General features: G+C 58.0%; 1 protein-coding gene across 4 annotated transcripts in view; it reads right to left on the reverse strand.

Moving 5' to 3' along the window:
* The window catches only part of TSPAN18 (tetraspanin 18), a 184,641-nt gene continuing 165,644 nt past the window's right edge, over positions 1-18,997 (reverse strand). For all 4 annotated transcript variants that reach the window (XM_086677621.1, XM_086677620.1, XM_086677622.1 and 1 more), the window contains 7 exons: positions 16,908-16,980; positions 15,194-15,388; positions 8,800-8,874; positions 7,661-7,759; positions 6,935-7,117; positions 3,559-3,642; positions 1-1,444 (listed from right to left, as the gene is read on the reverse strand). In XM_086677621.1, the coding sequence (XP_086533747.1) occupies positions 1,397-1,444; positions 3,559-3,642; positions 6,935-7,117; positions 7,661-7,759; positions 8,800-8,874; positions 15,194-15,388; positions 16,908-16,970 (747 nt within the window). In that variant the 5' untranslated portion in view covers positions 16,971-16,980 and the 3' untranslated portion in view covers positions 1-1,396. The remainder of the gene's footprint in view (positions 1,445-3,558; positions 3,643-6,934; positions 7,118-7,660; positions 7,760-8,799; positions 8,875-15,193; positions 15,389-16,907; positions 16,981-18,997) is intronic.

Genomic DNA, 18,997 nt, shown 5'->3' on the forward strand with positions numbered 1-18,997 from the left:
TAGGCGTGAGTGAGTCTAGGGGACAACCTCTCCCTGCCCAAGCCTGGAAGAAACACACAGAAATGTGCTACGGACAGTGAAGGGACAGGAAAGCATGTCACAGCTGGAACGAGATGCCTTGGAGCTCTGTAGCCTGCAGAAAACGCATCTGGGGGAAGACGATGTGTGGCCTTAACACTTTGGGAAGGAGAAAGAGAACGTGGGATGCCATGGATGCAGCCAAAGAGAAACAGAGAACCCTAATGTGCAGTGAGCTGATGCTAAAAAGGCAGAGCAGTCCAAAGGCAGAAGGCTGTCTTGGGAGGTAGTAAGCTCCCCGTCCTTGGAGGTATGCAAGAAGACGGTGGCAAAGTCTTGGCAGAGAGCTTGGGGAAGACGTCCAAGCCTCAGTTCTGGGTGGGGAGAGGAGAACCAGATGATCCTGGGGGTTCCTTCCAGCCGGGGAACCACAGAGTTGGTGAACAGGGAAGGGGTTAGGCTTGTGGGCAGAGGTGGGCAGTGTGGCAAAGGGACGGTAGTGTGTGTTTGTGTGTGTGTGTGTCCCTGCAGGCTTAGAAAGAAGTATGGGGGGTGGGGTGGGAGGAGAGCAGGGGCAATAGTCCGTAATTTTCTCAGCTGTGGGCCTGGGAAGTTCCTGACCAGTCTGCTCTCTCTGTCTCGGGAAACCAGGACGCTGAGACTGACAGAGCCCTGGAAGCGGCGAGAGGCAGCCTAGGGATGAGTGGGTTCCAGTTCACAATTGTCACGCACGTGCTGTGTGACTGTGAATGACAAACTGCCCCTCTCTGGGCTTTCCGGATTATTCGATCCAACAGATGGGGGAAGCGAGGACCCTGCCAGCTAGGCCATTTTCAGATCCAGCGTCTGTAGCCCACTCTTGGCCCCAGCCCGAGGCAGGGGCAACTCCATCCTCAGAAGACCAGGGCTTCAGTGTAGGTTCCAAGTCCTCGGGGACACGGTGCCCGAGTCTCCCAGGGGGCCCCTGGGCTTTGTCGATCTGAGAGTTGCTTCTGCCTCTTTGTTGCCTCGATCCTCCCGTTCTTGGCACCTGGAGCTGAGGAGAAGGCCCAGGCCCGGGGCTGCTAGGGGCTGGCGGGGCTGAGGAGGGAACCTGGGCTTGGGGTTCCTTTGGTCTCTAGTCCAGAGTGCTCCCTGGGTTCAAGCGCCGGGGCCCTCGCAGAGAGCCCGGAGTCCAGGCGGGGTACGTCAGTCCATTTTCTTGTCTTCATTTTGTTTTGTTAAAAAAATAGCTATTTTCCTCTGCCCCTTCCTCTGGCCACTCAGGATGGCTTCACCTCCTCCCCTGGGGGCAAGAGGGCAAGGACACCGGGGAGGGGAGGGTGTTGGGTGCCGGGCAGTGGTGGCGGGTGAGGCTTCAGGCTCCAGGTCACGCCCTCTACTGGATGCCCCGGAAGAGACACATGGCAAAGATCATGGCGAAAAGCTGCAGAGGAAGTCGAAGTTGGCTTGTCAGGCTGGCCTCCCAGCCCTGCGCTGGGCTGTCCCACCCCGACGGGAAGCAGCCATCGGCCGTGGGACAGGAAGGGGGCCCACCCATCACTCAGCACCCTCCCGCAGTAGGGGTTCCTGACACTCCTTGGGGGCAAGCCCTCTGCATGGTCCCCTTTGTGCAGTGTAGTCACGGAAAGAAGGGAGCTTTGGACATGGGTTCAAATCCAGCTCCCCTATTTGCCAGCAGCAACCTTGGGCCCAACATGTCCCTTCTCTGGCCTGAGCATGTACTGGAGCTTACCACGTGCCGGGCACATTTCCAAGTGCTTTCCCAAACACCTTTTACAGAGCAGGAGGCAAGACACAGAGAGGTCATGCAACTCACCTAAGGTCACACAGCTGCAAGTGAGGGAGCTGGGGTTTGAGTCTAGGCATTCTGACCCCACAGCCTATGCTCCCAAGTCCCACACACTCCACCTTCTAGCTTACAGGAGGGTGGTAAGATGAAATAGAAGGTGATCAATGACCCAACGAGGCCTGTTCTCTAGTAGATGATTAGTAGAAAGTTACCAGGATCATTATTAATAGGCAAGGGCGATGTAGCCCTTCCCAGAATTGAGAGCACAGTCACGGAACACCTACCTAAGGGCCCTGGGGTGTTGGGGGCAGGCAGAGACCCAGATTCAGGGATGCCCCTCTGACCAGAATGGCCGATGCCCCCACGGTCAGGGCTCTTGCAAGTTGCACAAGGGACAGTCCCTAGAGCCCAGGCTCATGGCCAGATCTCCGGGAGGGGAAGCGAGGCTGGGACAGGGATACAGTTAAGGTCCCTCCTCCCGGAGCAGGGTCCTGCCTCCCATAGGGGGTCACAGCTGGGCTTGGGGGCTGGGGATGAGGAGGACGGCGGATCAAGAATGCAGACATTGTCTAACGAGCCCCCCGCACCCCCCCCCCAGGCAAGCAGTCCCCATCCTCCGCAACCTCCACAACGCCAGGAGCAAGGAGGAAGGACGGCCCGGGGGGGGGGGGGGGGGGGGGGGACGGGGACACGGTTAGCAGCGCCATCTTGCAGAGAAGTAATCTGTGGCTCAGAGGCCCTGTGTGGGGAGAGGCAGAGCCGGGAGTTGAAAAGAGTCCTTCCTGCGCGGGGCACACCCCCGCCATTTCCGCAGTCCCAGCGCAGATTTATCTGCTTCTCGCTCACTGTGTCCTCCCGCGAGAGAACTTCCCCTGGAGCGCTGCTGGCAAGCAGGGGCTCAATCTAGGCTTGCTGAATGAACGGATGAATGAATGAAGGACCCCTCCCGCTCCCCCATCCCCCACCCTGGAAGCTGCTCATGGTGCCGGGCATTCGAGACGTCCCCGAAAGGAGGGACGGGGAGGCTGGGGCTCCGGCCGCCTGACTTCGTTTCCCCGCTGGCCGAGGCCCGGGAGCGGTCCTTCCTGCAGATGGCCAAGCGTGGGCTATACGCGGTCAGTCCAAACTCCAGCAGTATCGTGGGCTTGAGACCCAGGAAGGGGGCGGGGAGAAGGGAGGGGCAGCTCCGCTCCTCGGCTGAGGTGCCCCCTGGTGGCGGCGGCCGGAGTCTGCAGCTGCCTGCCTTTTGACGGGGGTTCCGGGACTGGCGCGAAGGGGTTAATCAAGACCGCCCTTGGGAGGTGGACAAGGCCTCACAGGTCCCGAACCCCCCCCCCCCCCAACAAAGAGCCTGATCTAGAAGCACAAGCCGCAGCCCTTTCCTCAAGGCAGCGGTGTTGATTCTCAGTTACGAGTTCACTCTGGACCTTGGGGGACCTTGGGGGAGGATTAGGCAGAGAGGAACCGCGAGGGGGGCAGTGGGAGGAGGATGGGGGGGGGGTGACTCTCGGAGCCTGCCCACTCACTGCTGGAGACTTGCCAGAGTCCAACAGCGACTCGGGCAGCAGACAGGCACAGCGGGGCCTATACTGTCCCTACAGCAGGGAGCCAATTTGGTCCCAGATTTAGGATGTGGAGGCAGAGGTAGGCTGGGGGGGGGGGGGCGGTGCAGGGCACGGGGGATCTCCCCAAGACCCCGCGTGTGCCTTGCTTCCGGGGGACCCGCGGAAGTGGGGGCCTCTACTTACCTCTATGGCCAGCACCCCTATGGCGAGGGCTCCAGCCAGGTAGACGTAGGTTTCAAAGGTGTTGAGGATCACGGTGTAACAGCCCTGGGAGGGAAGGACCAGAGGTGAAGCCACAGCCGGAGAGACAGTGCAGAATCAGGACCGAGGTACGAAGCCTGGGAACTGGCACGTGACCGGCCCCACGGCTCAGGCAGCAGCAATCCACCGTTTGGTGGGGGTGGGGGGTGGGAGGGGGTGGGAGGCAGGAGGCCTCCCAACAGCAATCTGGCAGCAATACACCGGAGACCCTCGCGACCCTCGAGGTCCCCTCTAAACGGATGAATGCTTTCGCAAGCAGTCCTGGGCATACACGAACTGGGATAGAGGTGGATACAGACACACGGAGAACGTGGGTGTGGTCCTGCTGACGCCCTCGCCTCGGGTCCTCACTGTGCTCCAGCCCACCCCAGGGCCTTTGCACGTGCTGCTCTCACTCTCTGGCTTGGAACACTTTTCCCATGCCAGGAGGATGAGGGTGTAGCACTTTATGTCAAGAGTCACAGCAGCACCCACACTCACAACCTGCCAGGAAGCAGGTAGGGAGCGCTGGGGATAAAGCAGAGAAACAGTGATGCTGTGAGGAGAGAAGACTTAGTATCACCCCGACAGATGGGGAGTATGTACGACTTCCTATTGGTGGTCACCACTCTGGCCTGGAGTCGCGTTCTAGCAAGGTCATCATCTACTGGGAAGCCCCCCAATTTGTTTCCAGCAGGGGAACACGTTCTTGACTTGCTTGGGGGGCCATCTTGACCCAGGGGAGGCTGAGGAATGAGCTGGAGAAGCCGCCTTGGAGGGTCTGACTCATCCCAGTGGGGGAATCTGAGCACTCCTCACAGGTCACCTTCTTTCGGGATTTCTTCATTTCTTTTCATTGGAGCTCAATGGTCAATGGCGGTTGGCTAATTCAACGTCCACAGACAGGGGCCTTCTGCCTTGGCCTCTGGTGGCCACGTAACTGAGTCCCGGCCATCAAGATCTATGCAGATGTCTACCGGGGCTTTCTGGAAGGATGGCGTGCCCCACTTTCCCCTGCTCTGTGTCTTAAACATGGGTGGGGTACCTGGAGCTATGACAGCCATTTTGCCACCGTGGACTGATATGTACAAAGAAAGGCCACAAAGATCACAGAGACCAGGCTTTGACTGACACGACAAAGCCACCAACTTCCAGAACTCTTGCTGTGTGTAAAACACAAAGGGAATTTGCATAAGCCTCTTTAGTTGGGATTTCAAGTCCGTGCATTCAGACGTTTTGCTCACCGACTGTGATGGGGTGCAAGGCAAAGTCAGAAATGCACACCGGGCTTTACGAAGGAGTCCTTCCACAGAGGCTTTTGAAAGGAAGAATGCCCAGGAGGGATATGAGCATCTCAGAAAAGGATCCCAGAAGTCAATCTCGGGGGATCCTTATGAAGCACAGAGAAGAGTCAACATAAAGGGCTAATGCAGCTGCACAGGGACCTCCCCGATGAGCTGATTCCAAAGCCATGCCCAGGAGATGGAAGAAGGTGTCATGATCAAGGATGAGTCCACAAATGGGCAGCCTCTGAGGATAAAGCCCGAAAGGAACAGGCCCCAGCAAAAGCCTCCCTGAATAACTGACAAGTGGCCTTAGGACACAGGTTTGGCTGTGGGCACCAGGAGGCCCAAACAGCAGTGCCTTCAACCGGCCAGAAGTTCATTTGCCTTTCATATTAAATCCCAAGCTCTGGTGGCCCGTCTGCTCCACGGAGTGGTCAGGGGCCCGGGCTCCTCTTGTGATGCTCTGACATCCTGGGGGGCCACCCTCTGCTGCCAGGTCCCAGATGGCTGTCACCAGAGCTCCATTCCAGCCAGAGGGGAGTAGGGGTGGGCACAGTGCCTCCTCTTAAGGACCTAACACAAGATGTACACATCACTTCTGCTCGCCTGCCCTTGGCTGCTGCGAGGTCCCTTGGCCCAGCTGCAGGGCAGTAGGATGTGCTGCCTTTCCCTGGTGGTTATGGGGTCTAATAGACCCCGTCTTTCCGGGGAGAAGGGCCAGCAGTGTGTGCCACAGCATGAGGAATCTGAGGTCCAGAGAGGGTGTCACAGCAGGCGGCAATCCAGGCCCGCCTGACATCAAAGCCTGAAAACCTCCCCCAGGCCCCCCTCCACATCCTAAAGCCTCCCCTCGAGGCTGAGACCCAGCCTCTCGGGGGCCCTCGCTACTCCAAGCTCACAGTGGCCTGACCCCCAGGGCCCTTGTGAATCCTCTGACATGGCACAGGCATGTGCAGGGGACAGGAGCTGAGGTGCTGAGCTCCAAGCTGAATGGCCTCCTGGGTCGGCCAGGGTCAGGCCTCAGTCAGGCCCCTTCGTTGAGGCTCTAAGAAGCTTGCCCTGAGGCCCCCACCCCAGTCCCTTCTAGCTCCTGTCTAGGTTTTATTTTCTTTATAGCAATCATTACCATGTGAAAGTACGACTTAGTTTGCTAGACTGTGAGCCCCACAGGGACAGGGGCCTTGTCTCCTGTACCCTGCTGTGTCCCCTGCATCTGCAACTCTCCCAGGAGATCCTCATCAAAAGCCTAACCAAGGGAGGGGCATGGGGCAGGCACCTGGTTCGTCCCTGCTCCCGTCTCCCACCCCCACCCCACCCCTGCCTTGCCTGGTCTCACACACACACCCCAGGGGCTGGGGGCCCGGTGGGGGGAGAGCACTCGGAGGGAAGGAGGAATCAAGTACAAGGGCACTGTCCGTCTCACAGTGCGGGGGGGGGGGGGGGGGGGGGGGGCAGGGGGAGGTGGGGCAAAGCGGGGCCAGAGAAGCCTCTTCTTCCTGGAAGAAGAGGAAAGGGTTTCTTCCCAGACTGAGATCAAGTCCTTGGGTTGCAAGAGAAGCAGAGTCTGGTAGTTTCCCTGACCTTGGGGATGGGGGGGGGGGAGGAGCCTTGCTCTCTCGGGGTCGGGAGGTGCTTCTAGACAGCACATGTGAGTTTCCCCCAGAATCAGGGCTAAGGAGGGGCCCCCACTATGTAATTCAGGGGCTGACTCCCGACCTGCATTATCGGAAGCTCGGGGAGTGCTCTGCCTAGAACACTGGAAAATTCCTACTCACCCTTTAACCCCAGACAAAACGCCCACCCCTCCGGCCTCTGCTATCGCTGGCCCATCTGTTCCCCTCGTCGTCCTTCCTCTACTTTGGTTGGGCCCCAGGGGCTTGGATGGAGCTTCATCAGCCCCCATTCGGGAGTTGCACATGGCAGCCGACACTTCCAGAGGATTTCTGGGACGACTTCAGACCCTCTGTGCCGATGCGGCCACCTGCCCGGCTCTGGCCATCGCAGCCCCTGCCTCGGGGAGCAGGGCCCGGTACCTGCTTGTTCAGGAACAGGTCTCTTCCCAGAAGGCACTCCTCCCTGCTCAGCAGGACCCCGTCCCGAGTCTGGGGCTCTCTCCGGCAGCAGGCCTCCGGGACCTCGGCACTGTCCAAAGTCAGCAGTCGGAAAACCGATGCGAACCTGAAATCTTCAGGCCCGTTGACCCCACAGCAACCAAACTAGGAGGAGAGCACAGGGACAGGTCTGGTGGGTGGGGGCTGGATCCAGGGGCAGAGATGGGCAGACAGCCACTCCCAAGGCCACCATCAGGCAGGGCGGTAGAGAGGGTCAAGACCAGCTTGGGTTCTATCTGCTCCTCCTGTGTGACCCTGGGAAAGTCACTCGACTTCTCTGAGCCTTCAGCGCCCTCATGTGTCAAGCAGAGGTGGAGGTGGCAATAACAACCCCTACCTCACGAGGCATCAGCACCCAATAAACTCCTGCTGCGATTACCGTCTCTGACAATTACAGTTGTCTGAGGACTCAGGTCAGGGGTAGCAAACAGGTTTCAGCCGGAGCCTGGACTGCATTTGCTGGGCCGTTAGTAAGGGCCCAGAATGCTGTACGGATGCTGAGTCCCAGGCCAAGCCGGGCTCAGTGGGCCGGCCCTGACTGATCACGGATGCAGGCACTTGAGCAAAGTGGGCTCTGGAGGCCAGACACTGGCCGCCCTGGGCATCGTGGCTCTGAATGCTCACGGCATCCCTGGGGGAGTCACTCACCGTGATCATGACGGAGTTCCAGGTGGCAGAGAAGACGTCTGTGTCGTTGTTGCCCTGGTAGTGCTTGGTGAGCTCCTTGGTGAAGAACTCTCGGGTGAGCTGGGGGAAGAGGCAGAGGGCAGGCTAAGACCCCCGCCCAGCAGCGCAGTGCAGCCCCACCCGTTCAGGTCTCTTCAGCTGCTTCCGGAGGGGAGGGAAGGCCTGAGGGCCCAGTGCAGGGGATTCTCCTAACTTGGGGTGGCCCCTTAGTCCCCACTCCAGGGCCTGTGGCCTCCCCGTATCGGCTCACTGGCACGAAAGGGAAGCCTCCCCACACACCCCTCAGCGAGCCCGAGGCCAGGGCATGCTGGGAACCTCTCTCAGCCCTGCGGTCATTTCTCAGATGCAGAGTTTATCCACGATGGGCAGCTTGCCATCCTGAGCTGTCCCCCAGAGCCGGGGGATCCCCTGGGTCCCAGCCCCGGGGTCCCAGCCCCTGAAGACACCACAGTGTGGAGCAGGGAGTCTGCAAATCCAGTTTCCAGAGGTGTCCTTGGAAGTTGCTCCTGCCCTCAAAATATTCTCCTGGGGTCTAACTACCCTCCTTCTTGCTGCAGTGAAGGGGCAGGGCCCTGCGTGGTGCCCAGTCGGAGGCTCCCTTCCCTGCCCACATGGCTGCCTCCTCCTCCTGTCTGTCCCCTGCTTGCCTCCTCCCCTCCCCCAGGCCGGCTTGCGTCTCTTAGCCCCTAACCCCCTCCTTTCCAGGCCCCCTTTGGCTGCAGTGGCTGGTCCTATAGACTCAGGGGAGGGAGCTGGTGCCCCTGGTGGTTGGAGTCCCTGGAATAAGGTGGCTGGTGGGGGCAGTTTGTCCAAACTGGATACTGGCCAGGCCTCCAGCGAAAGTGCTCTGTTCTCCTGCACATCACTGGACCTGGGGGACAGCCTCTCTGACTGTCCTCAGACTGTCAAATGACTACTGCTGGGTACGGTGTGGAATGGAAGGTTCCAGAATCAGGTGTGGGGTTGTATCAGGTGCTTCGGAAGGGCGGAGACTCTTAAGGACCCTCCGATTCTTCCCTCTGGAAAAACTCTTGCAGGAAGAGGGTCACTGGGGTTGTGGGGCCGCGAAGCAGGGCCGGGGCACGTGGGCCCGGACGTACGTTTTCCCTGAAGATGAAGGCCAGGATGGCCGCCGAGAGCTCCGCCAAGAAGATGATGAGGATGAACAGGAAGAACTGCAAAGACAAGAGGCAGGCTCGTGAGCCCTGAGGGCCGTGGGGAGGGGCCCCGGCGGCCGCTGGCGGATGCCCCCTTCCGCTTGTTACACAACTGACGAAATGCACCGGTTTTATAAGACTAAGGAACTTCACCGCCATAGGTGCGACATTTTTTCGTAATAAGCATGCCCACAATCCATCTTTGGGGTCAGCAAGGCTGCAACACAAATACCGAAAAGTAAGCAAACAAATATGCCTTCTGCGCCAACAGCACCGCTTCGACGATATCCCTTGTTCAGCGTTCAGTGTGAGCGATGGCACCGGGTAGCCCCGGAAGGCGGTCCGTGCTGACCTGGTGGGGCCCTGTACCACCCACATGGTACACGCTGTGGAAACCCTGGGTTCCCGGGGGACCCCGGACCGGCTCTCCACACCCTGCCAGCCCCAGCACCCCCTCTCCCTGCCTTGCGGTCTCTCGTTCCCAGGGGCAGAGGGGAGGTGATAGGGATCTTCAGCCATGATAAAGGAGCGAGATGGGAGGCGAGGTGATGCGTCCGTCAACATCCGAGAACCCAGAGCGGGAGGTGGAAGTCTGACGGACCCTTCTCTGCTCTACTCCTTGTATTTCTCGATGTTCCCCAAAGTATCCATAATGCCTCTTGTCTCGGGCCCTCACCCCCTGCACTCCCTGTCCCGGGAAGGCCCCTCCCTTCCTCGCCCACCAGCTCCTCATTTTCCAGACCAGGTGGAGCCCAGCCCCTCGCCGGTGAGAAGCCTCCCCTGTCTCCTGCCTCCCTGACATCACAGGGCCCCGTGGACGTATGTGCACAGCAGCGGCCACCCCCACCCCCCACCCCTCCACTAACATCAGCAGCACAGGCTGTGACTTCGCGTGTTGCGTTCCCGATGCCCGCCAGCACAGGTGTGGGAGCATGGCTATCGGATGAACGAACACGTCCGTGAGTGACCCACTCACCATAATGACCTTGTTATCTGCTACATCTCAGACCCCGGCCATTACGGGCACCGTTTTGGCAGAAGGCTGCTGGCGGAAGAAACGGGAAATGACTTTGCCTCCGTTGCTCGGCATTGCTGGCACCCTTGGCATTTCCAGTCTGTGATCACACAGTGTAGTCCTGCCGTTGTCAACCCACCTAGAGGCCACCAGCAGAGGACCCAGCCCCCAGTGCCCACGGAGACTCAGCTCGAGAATGCCAGAGCAAACCCTTCCTCTTCACTCAGCTGTGCCTTCTGGGCACCACACGACGTCTTCTCTCTCTGCTGGAGGGCATGCTTCAGGACTGGCCTGAGGGATTCTCCCGAACCCTGGGGGTCTGCTTCCGGAAGGTCAGCGGCAGGCTTGCTGGGGTCTGGGGGGCAGAGTTCCCTAACCGGAGGGGAGAGTCACAGAGGGCCTCTTGTGCCCCAGGCTGCGACAGCCACGGTCCATTCTGCAGCCCCACAGCCCCCACTTCCACCAGAGGCTCTGCAGCCCCGTGACAGTGACAGAGGGCCCTGGCGGGGCTCCTGGCACTTCCATTTGGCTGGAGACGCACGGCCATCCGGCTCTATTTCTCGTGGCCACCGCGAGAGCCCCTGCCCTCTTGGTGGAGTTGCTGGAAGTTCTCAAGCTGGCAAGAAGTAGCCCCAGAAACGGTTTCCATCCTCGGCGAGGCGACTGAGCTGGCCCTGGCTATCGATCACAGCTTAGACAGTTATAAAGTATGGATGAGACCGAGCTCGAGCATCGCGCATGCCGTGTGCCCATCGCGCTGGGAGTGTGCTGCCTTCCCGGATGACTTAGCAGGACCTTGCTTAGCTGGTGCAGGCACAGCGTACGGATGCTCAGATGGTGGCTCAGAACCAAGAGGCAGGCACGGCCTTCCTGAGGACACGTGTGGGCGAGTTCTGAAAAAATAATAGTCGCTACCACCTATTGACAGCTCACCGCCTAGGCGCCGCGGATCTTACGTGACTCATTTCTTTGGATGCTCTCGGCAGCCTGGGGAAGCAGATGCTGTGACTGTCCACACCTCCGGCTTACCGAGGGGGGAGACTGGGACCCCGAGGGGGTAGTACTGTGACCAAGCTGGCCCAGCTGGTAGGCGGTGCACCTGGATAAGCGTGGGAACTCTGATTCTAGAACACAGCCTCTGAACACCGTGTCACCACAGACCCTGTAAGAGCCTCTAGGTCTTAAGACTTGACAGATTGCTGGGGCGCCTGGGTGACTCAGTTGGTCGAGCATCCGGCTTCGGCTCAGGTCATGATCTCGCAGTTTGTGGGTTCGAGTCCCGCATCGGGCTCTGTGCTGACAGCTCGGAGCCTGGAGCCTGTTTCTTGATTCTGCGTCTCCCTCTCTCTCTGCCCCTCCCCTGCTTGCACTCTCTCTCCCTCTCAAAAATACACAGCAAAAAAAATTTTTAGGACTTTTCAGATTGCCTGTAGGGTCTCTTGTGGACAACCCAATTCTTTGAGTTTCACATTTATCCAGTGGTTGCGTGTGCTGGGAACAGAGTGAAGCAAGATGCTCATTTTCACAACACCATGGCTGGGAAAGAGGTACCCTCCCCTTCATGTTACATAGGAGGAGTCTAGGTTCAGAGACGTTAAGTAACTGCCCTCAGGTCACACAGCCAGGAAGTAGCAGAGCAGACACTGGAAGGTAGACTTTTCTGACTCCAAAGCCCATGCTCTTATCAGACCTCTAAGACCACTTCCTCTCTGTCCCTTCATTCCGGGGCTATTCACTGAGCACCTGCTTTGTGCCAGGCACGATGCGAGGTACTAGCAAACCACTATGCAGAAGGCAGATGTGGCCCCCAACTTCCTGCAGTGAACGTTGAGCCAAGGTTCATGACTCATGAGATGGAATTTAAGAATGAACCTAGTAACTTGAAGGAGGAAGGGGGCCTGCATATCTCCTTGCCTGGAGCAGGGTTTCATCAAGCGCAGGGACCGAGGGGTGATTTGAGTGTGTGTGAGCAGGTCACCTGAAGCAAAGCAAGGGCTGTGGTGCCACTTCTGCCACTCTGCCTTCCCCGGCATGAAGTAGCTTCCTCTTGCTGAATAGAGTTCCCATCTGGAGGGCCTTCCCCTGGACCTGGCCACGGGGCTTGTCCTGACGCCTCTCCGGGGCTTCCCATCTGGGGGCGAGGCCTTTCCCAGGGCTTCTGAGTTAATCTCACCTCATCCCATTTGCCTAAAGACACATTTGCCAGTAATTCCTGAGCATCAAATGTACACCACTTTGCTTAGGATTTTGGAAACACTAACCGAGGGACGGAAGTGGCAATTTTGCCTACCCGCGAGCACTGCCGGGGTTTTCTAGCCCATCTGCCTACTGGCCCGTCTACTCTCAGTTATGCTGACCAAATTTACACGCTTGATGTGCCATTCAGCTCATTTATCTCTTCTAAATACACTGATTTCTTTTCGCTGTGCTCCTTTCCTAAAATTTAGCAAGCCTTGGTCAGAAAATATTTTAAAAAATTTCTGAATCATTAAATAAATTGGTGAAGAACCGTCCGCAAACGACTCCTAGGTAAGCCACTACGGAAAAGGGATGCCACAAGATGTCCATTACAGGCGGAAACTGTCCCGTTGTATGTGGAAATGCTGTGGAATTGATCAACGGGAGCGACTGGAAACTGTATCTTTAGAGAAATTGATCAGTGGGTGACGCCGTCATTAGGTTCGTGGGTCGGCCGGGGGGGGGGGGTGATGGGGCCCTGGGGTTTCAGACTCAGAGCAGTGGGGGAGGGGCAGCTCAGTTACCCCCACCCCCGGCCTCCTCCTCTGCTGTGGTGGCTGACATCACTTCCTCTTGGTCCTGTTCGTGACAAGTCTTGCCTCCCTTCCTGAAGGTGGAGGAGCGGGGGTCTCAGGATTCTCGAGGGACCCGAGTGGCTACCTGTAGAGAGACTCTGTGCCCCTCTTCAGCGGGAGCCACCGCATGGCCGGTCCAGGTTAGAAAACAGAAGTGGCTCTTCTTAATTTTTAGGTCATGAGGTCGTCAATCTATTTGAAAACCTTCCTGAAGCTGTGGGGTCTGTCCCCAGAAACATGCATGTGCATACAACACACACACACACACACACACACACGGCACATATGTACACGCACACAAAGCCCTAACCTAATATTTTGTACATAATTTTTGGTGAATTTCAGACATGGGAGTCCATTTTAGGTGAGGGGCCCTTCGACTAGCCCTGGTCTGAGAGACAGGGGACCTCCCCCATGGGTCCAAGAGGACCCTGCTTCTTTTGGGGTGCCTGGGTGGCTCAGTCGGTTAAGCGTCCGATTTCGGCTCAGGTTGTGATCTCATGCTTCATGGGTTCGAGCCCTGTGTCGGGCCCTGTGCTGACAGCGCGGAGCCTGGAGCCCGTTTTGGATTCTGTGTCTCCTTCGTCTTTTGCCTCTCCCCCGCTAGCACTCTGTCTCTTTGGGGGTAGGGGGAAGAGTATCCTGCTTCTGACTTGCACTGTGGCCTCAAGCTAATAGGTGCTGGGCTTCAGAGAGAGGAGGAGGAGGGGGGATGGGAAGGGAGGGGGAGTGGGGAAGAAGGGAGGGGAGGGGAGGATTGGAAGATAGGAGGGAAGGGAAGGGGACACAGGGGAAGTAAGGAGAGAGGGGCAGAGACTAGGAGAGGGATAAGGAAAGGCAGCAGGAATAGAAAGCAAGAGATTAAGAAGCAGAGAGACGGAGGCAGAGAAAGATCAAGAAAAGAAAGAGAGGAATGTAGACAGAAAAGGAAGGAAGGAGAAGGTGGCAGAGGAGAGGGGTGGAAGGGGCTAATTTAAGGTTCCAAAGACCAGGCTCTGGCCACAGCTAGGACTCAGCTCTTCCTTGGGGGACTTGGAGTGCACCTCAGTTGGTCTCTGGGCTTGGTCTTCCCCCTTAAGCGCCGGGGACTGATGTATCCATTCACTGGCAGGCTCAGAGGCTGCCACTTCATGGGAGGACTTTTGAGGGCCCCAGCCTGCTCCAGTCCAGCACCCTGGCCTGGTCCCCTGTCTTGAGGTCAAGGATGAGCCCCAGGGGCTGAGGTGAGGGGGGAAAGGGAGGTGGGCCTCACCAGGCACCCATATCCCAGCTCCTTTTAAAGTCCCCTTGGGCTAACCAAGCCAACATTGGCCCCGGCTGGCACTGGAGAAGGTGGCCCGCCAGGGGGCGCCCGCAGGTTTCTTTGTTTCTCTCCAAACGAAAAGTTTGCGGTGTTCAGGCTGCTGTAGGCCAAAGGGACCCAGGGCTCCCAAATCACACATTTCACTGCTGATTTCACTTCCTGTCTGGGATATGGGGAATGTCACCGTGACATGAATAGAGGCCACCCCATCTGTTCTGGTCTGGAGAGGAGGCATTGTGGCAAATCTCTGCTCGCCAAAGCGGCAGGAGCAGATAACCTTGCAAGGAAGCCCTTCTGCCGACCAGCCGCGCCTCCCCGTCGCCGGACTCCTGACCCCTCCATCCACTCACCCACGAGGGGCACCTGCACGCTGACCCATCCACACACAAGCCTCATGGAGAAGGACTGGGCTCAAACTAGAAGCTCTCCAGGCCTGGGCGCCCACTGGACTTCACCGGGGAGGAAGGCCAGGAAAGTAGGTGCAGGCCCAAAGGACCCCCCGCCCACGGGAACACGGAAGGTCAGAGAAACAGAACGTCCACTGCTCGCCTCATTTGGCTCCAACCTATAGCTAAGCCGCCCCCTGATGAGCAAGCGAAGGCATTAAAGCTCAGAGAGGCTTAGAAACTAGGCCCGAGTCACATCATTAGTGAGGGGTCTGAGCAGGGTGTGCGCTCAAACCCAGGCCCGCCGCACGGCCGGCCACATGCCTGCCTGCCTGCCTGCCCCTGTGTGGCCTGCAATAGCCGTTCAGGGACCATTTATTTAACGAATAAAGAGACTTCAGAGATCATATCACCTCTGTTTTAAAAGCGGAAATGCAAACGGCAAGAGACTCATCCAGTAGGTATCTCTCCTCTTTCACCAAGGAGTTATATATGTGAGTTCTCGGAAGCATCATGGTTAATGTTCTCAGTTGACTATGCCTTGGAGAAACCTGGCTGTTCAGACCTGGAGGCCAAGGCCACGCTCCATCTGAGGACAGCCGGCCCACACGGCAGGCATGGGCCCGTCGCAAGGACCAGGCTCCGAAAGCTGGGGCCACCAGTGCGAACAGAACAGGTTGGTGGCCTTCCCACTCCTGGAGGACAGCCTCCTAGGCTCGGACCTGGGTGTGACCTCCGAGTCCTCTGCAGTGTAGACACAGGGCCCCCCACGCTCTGCCCCAGGGCACCCGCGGGTGGGGTGGGGGATGGGGCTACTCACAAACAGCAGCAGACACTTGTTCTCACGGACGGCCCCGCAGCAGCCCAGGAAGCCGAGCAGAAAAAGCAGGCCCCCCATGGCCAGGAGGATGTAGGCGCCCGTGATTAGCAGGGGGTTGGCGGCCACGATCTCCCGGAAGCCGGTGGGGTCCACCATGACCCAGATGCCGATGCCCAGCAGGCAGGCCCCACCCAGCTGCCCTCAGGGCCAGTCAGGAGGGAAGAGAAGAAACAGGCAGACACGGAGGTTAGACACTCCAAACATACACCATCCCTCTGAGCCAGGCCCCAGGGTGGAGCCGGTGAGCCCCAGTGAGCCCCAGAGAACCAGGCGGGAGCCCCATTTGCTGCGCGAACCAGTGTCCCAGCAATGCCTTTCTCTCGTTTGCGTTTTCCTGGATGACCAGACCGTTAGTACATCCTCTAAACCCAATCTCTGACCCACGCCCCGACACAGGCTGCTGAGGACCATGTCACATAGAATTTATTTGCCACTTTTTACATTGCCCTTGAATGTCAGAACTGCTGGATAACGAGGTCCTCTAGTCCAACCCTCTGATTCCAAGAGGGCACCTTGTAGCCCCGCCCACCTGCTGGCAGCCCCCCAGGGCTCTGCTCAGGCCTCTGGCTTCTCCCAAGAGCAGAGCCACACCCTGAGCCCCCGCAGGTTGTCCTAACCCTGCCAAGACCCGGATGAGTGAAAGTCCACTGGTGCCGTCCAGGGCAGGGTCACTGTGAAAGAGAGCTTCCTTTCCGGTCAAGTCTGACTCTTTCTCTCCTCTCTCTCCATTTTGTAGCCATGTCAGCAACTCTCCTGGGTTCCCTCCCTTGCCCATAATCCTGAGGAGCAGGAAACAAGCCTACAGACTTGAATTCCGGGCCCACCTTCCAAGCTCACACGTGGCTCTGGGGAACCTCTGGTCCCAGGGTGTGGCTCTGCTCCTGGGAGAAGCCAGAGGCCTGAGCGCAGCCCTGGGGGGCTGCCAGCAGGTGGGCGGGGCTACAAGGTGCTGGGTTGGCCACCTGAGCACTCCGGGCCTCTCTGTGCCTTAAAGTAGAGAATCCATAGGCTGGATGCTAAGGACGGAGCTAAGCTATGGAGCGCTGGCACATTCCAGGCACTTTCTAAACTAATCGTGCTTAATTTTCACCAAACGCCTGTTGGGGCAGGGAATTAAGATACTGAAGTTCAGAGAGGTGAAGTGTGCTTCTGACCCCACAGCTGGTAAGATGCGGAGCCAGCTTGGAACCCCAGGCCCAGAGAGGTTTCAAATTACATCAGGTGGTTACATCAGCCCAGCGCATCCAGCCCGGATGTCCGCCACTGAGCCTTTGGGGGTCAGGGTGGAGCGGGGGCTCTCTGGCCTGCCCTCTGATCACCCCCATCTCCTCCTTCTCCCTGACTCTCCACAGGGGTCGGATCCCAGGGCGGGAGTCAGGGCTGAGGCCCCAAGCCTTTGTCAGAGACCTGAACCATCCCGGGGGTCATGGGCACAACATCCCTCCTGGGCCGGTGGGCTCTTTGCAGTGGGGTGGGCACTACTGGGGGCTTCTCAGCCAGGAAGTTCTGGCTGGGCAGGTAGATTTGCTTCCAGCACTGGCCCCTGTGCCTGCCCCCAGGACTCAGTCCCGTGTGACTACTTCAAATCAGTCGTCTGTTCCTTCCATCCAGCAGAGGCCCAGGGAGATCCCAGGCATGTTCTAGCAATACTTACAAATATGAAGAAATTGAAAACAAACATCAGATACTTCATGCAGCTCAGACAGTCGCCTTCCATGGTGTTCTACCTACAAAACAGCAAGGCCCCTCAGTTTTCCCACTGGGGGAACCCACCCCTGTCCCTTCCCCATGGGGGTTTCCAGTGGTCAGCCCTGCCCTTGCAGCAGGTGGAGGAAGAGGGAGACTGGTAACGACTTCCTCTCTCAGAGGCTGCTGGGGCCAGAGTTAGGAGTGAGACCTTGGAGAAGCCAGCCCGCCTGGGCTTAAGCCTGATGCCACCATTTATTTGCTCTGTGGTCTTGGGCAAATCACTCTACCTTTCTGAGTCTTGTTCTTTCCAACCTGACAACGGAGATTAAAACCAGAAGCTTCCTCCCAGCAGTATTGTGAGCAGGATACAAATCCAGGCCGCATAAACCTCCTACCACCCCATACACCCTCCAGCCCGAAGGACTGCCCAGGGCTGTTTCATGGTGCCAGTGAGGAGGGGTATCACAGGGGCAAAGGGATGTGGGCACATACCTGGGGGCCCAAGCCCTGTTCCTGGGGCCAAACCCTCCCCACACCCTGACTATTTCCAACCCGACACCTACAGCATCCCACCTACCTAAGGAGCCTTCCCTAGCCCTACCTAAAGGTATGGCCCTGGCAGCGAGTCTCTGAGTACAATTCTGTTCAGCCAGCATTAATTGTGCATCGACTGTGTGCCAGGCACTGGGGCTTGAAAGCCACAAGATGTAGCCCTTCCACATCCCCGAGGGGAGAAGCATCTGCTGTCATGGGTCAGACCTGTATTCAATATTGCCACACTTTCTTCACGACAGCCCCAGGGAGAGACTCTGATTCCCCCGGGGCAGGGATTAGAGGTCCAAGTGACAGGTGAGGAAACTAGGCTCGCAATGGAAATAGCAGGTCCAACGTCCCCCAGCTGGTAAGGGGCAGGGCTGGAGCTGAGCCAGTCCAGAGTCCCTGTTCAGGTGACCCCGGCAGGCGGTCTGTGCTTGTACAACATGACTTGGTGCAAAGGATCCTGGGAGTATGTGTTGGACGTGGACGAATACGGGGAAGATGGTGCTTCGTTACTTTCAACGGTTTCCCATCTTCCCTGCGGAGAGAGCCAGGGTCACTTTTCCTCACCCACAAAGTAAGGTTGACAATTCCTGTCTTAAGTGGTTACTGCGAGGTCTATGATGAATCATATTAATAATAGTAATCACCATTGGGGAGCGCCCGCTGTGTGCTAATATGGCCAAGCGTTTCACATATATTATCTCATTTAATTCTTGTAACAACCAATGAGGTGTGCGCATTGGTTAGGGCAAACTTTCACATTACCTGGCAAGGTGTATGTATGTAATTATCAGAGAGATTAAGGGATTTGCCCAAGGCCACGCAGCTTGTAGGAGGCAATGCTAAGATCTAACGCCAGAGCCCGTGCATGGTGCCTGGCGCACGGTGGGCGCCCAGCAAACCTGCCCCCTCGCTGCCCCAGACCACAATCCAACGCCCTCCCCAGCAAGGAAGGCCAACACCCTCACAGTCCAAGGAACAAAGTGGCCAGGGCCATGCGGCCCATTCCTCTTGGTGACCACAAGACCATGCCCCAAGCTGCATTTTGCTTTAGGCCAGAGGGTTTTTAAAGTGCATTTGAATCCATGGAGACCAAAGCACAGGGGGAACCCTCTGCTGGGGAAGGGCATACAGGAAAGGGTGGCGCCTCGCCTCTCTTCTCGTGGTTTCTGCTGACGTGCCAAGTGTTTGATCTCGGCTGAGCAGTGGCCATGGCACCACTCAGGCACCTGGGAGCCCGTGAGGAAGGTGCTGGATTGGGCGGGCATGAGCCCTGGAGCCCTACGGCTTCCCGGCTGAAATGGCCCACCTCCTGCTGGCTGAACTGCTCGGCCTATTGTGCCAGATAAAAGACAGAACTGAGCAGGGGACACACAGGCAGGGCACTGAGCATCAGAACCAGACGTGCCTTCTTACTTTACTGGGCGGCAGAAACCAACACATCAGGTCACACAACGATAAGCCCATGGCCACTCCAAGAGAAAAATCAGGGAGTGAACCTCCAGGCTCAAAGCC

The sequence above is a fragment of the Puma concolor genome, chromosome D1 (assembly GCF_028749965.1).
Source record: "Puma concolor isolate L17-30 chromosome D1, mPumCon1.1.hap2, whole genome shotgun sequence".
Taxonomy (NCBI): Eukaryota; Metazoa; Chordata; class Mammalia; order Carnivora; family Felidae; genus Puma; species Puma concolor.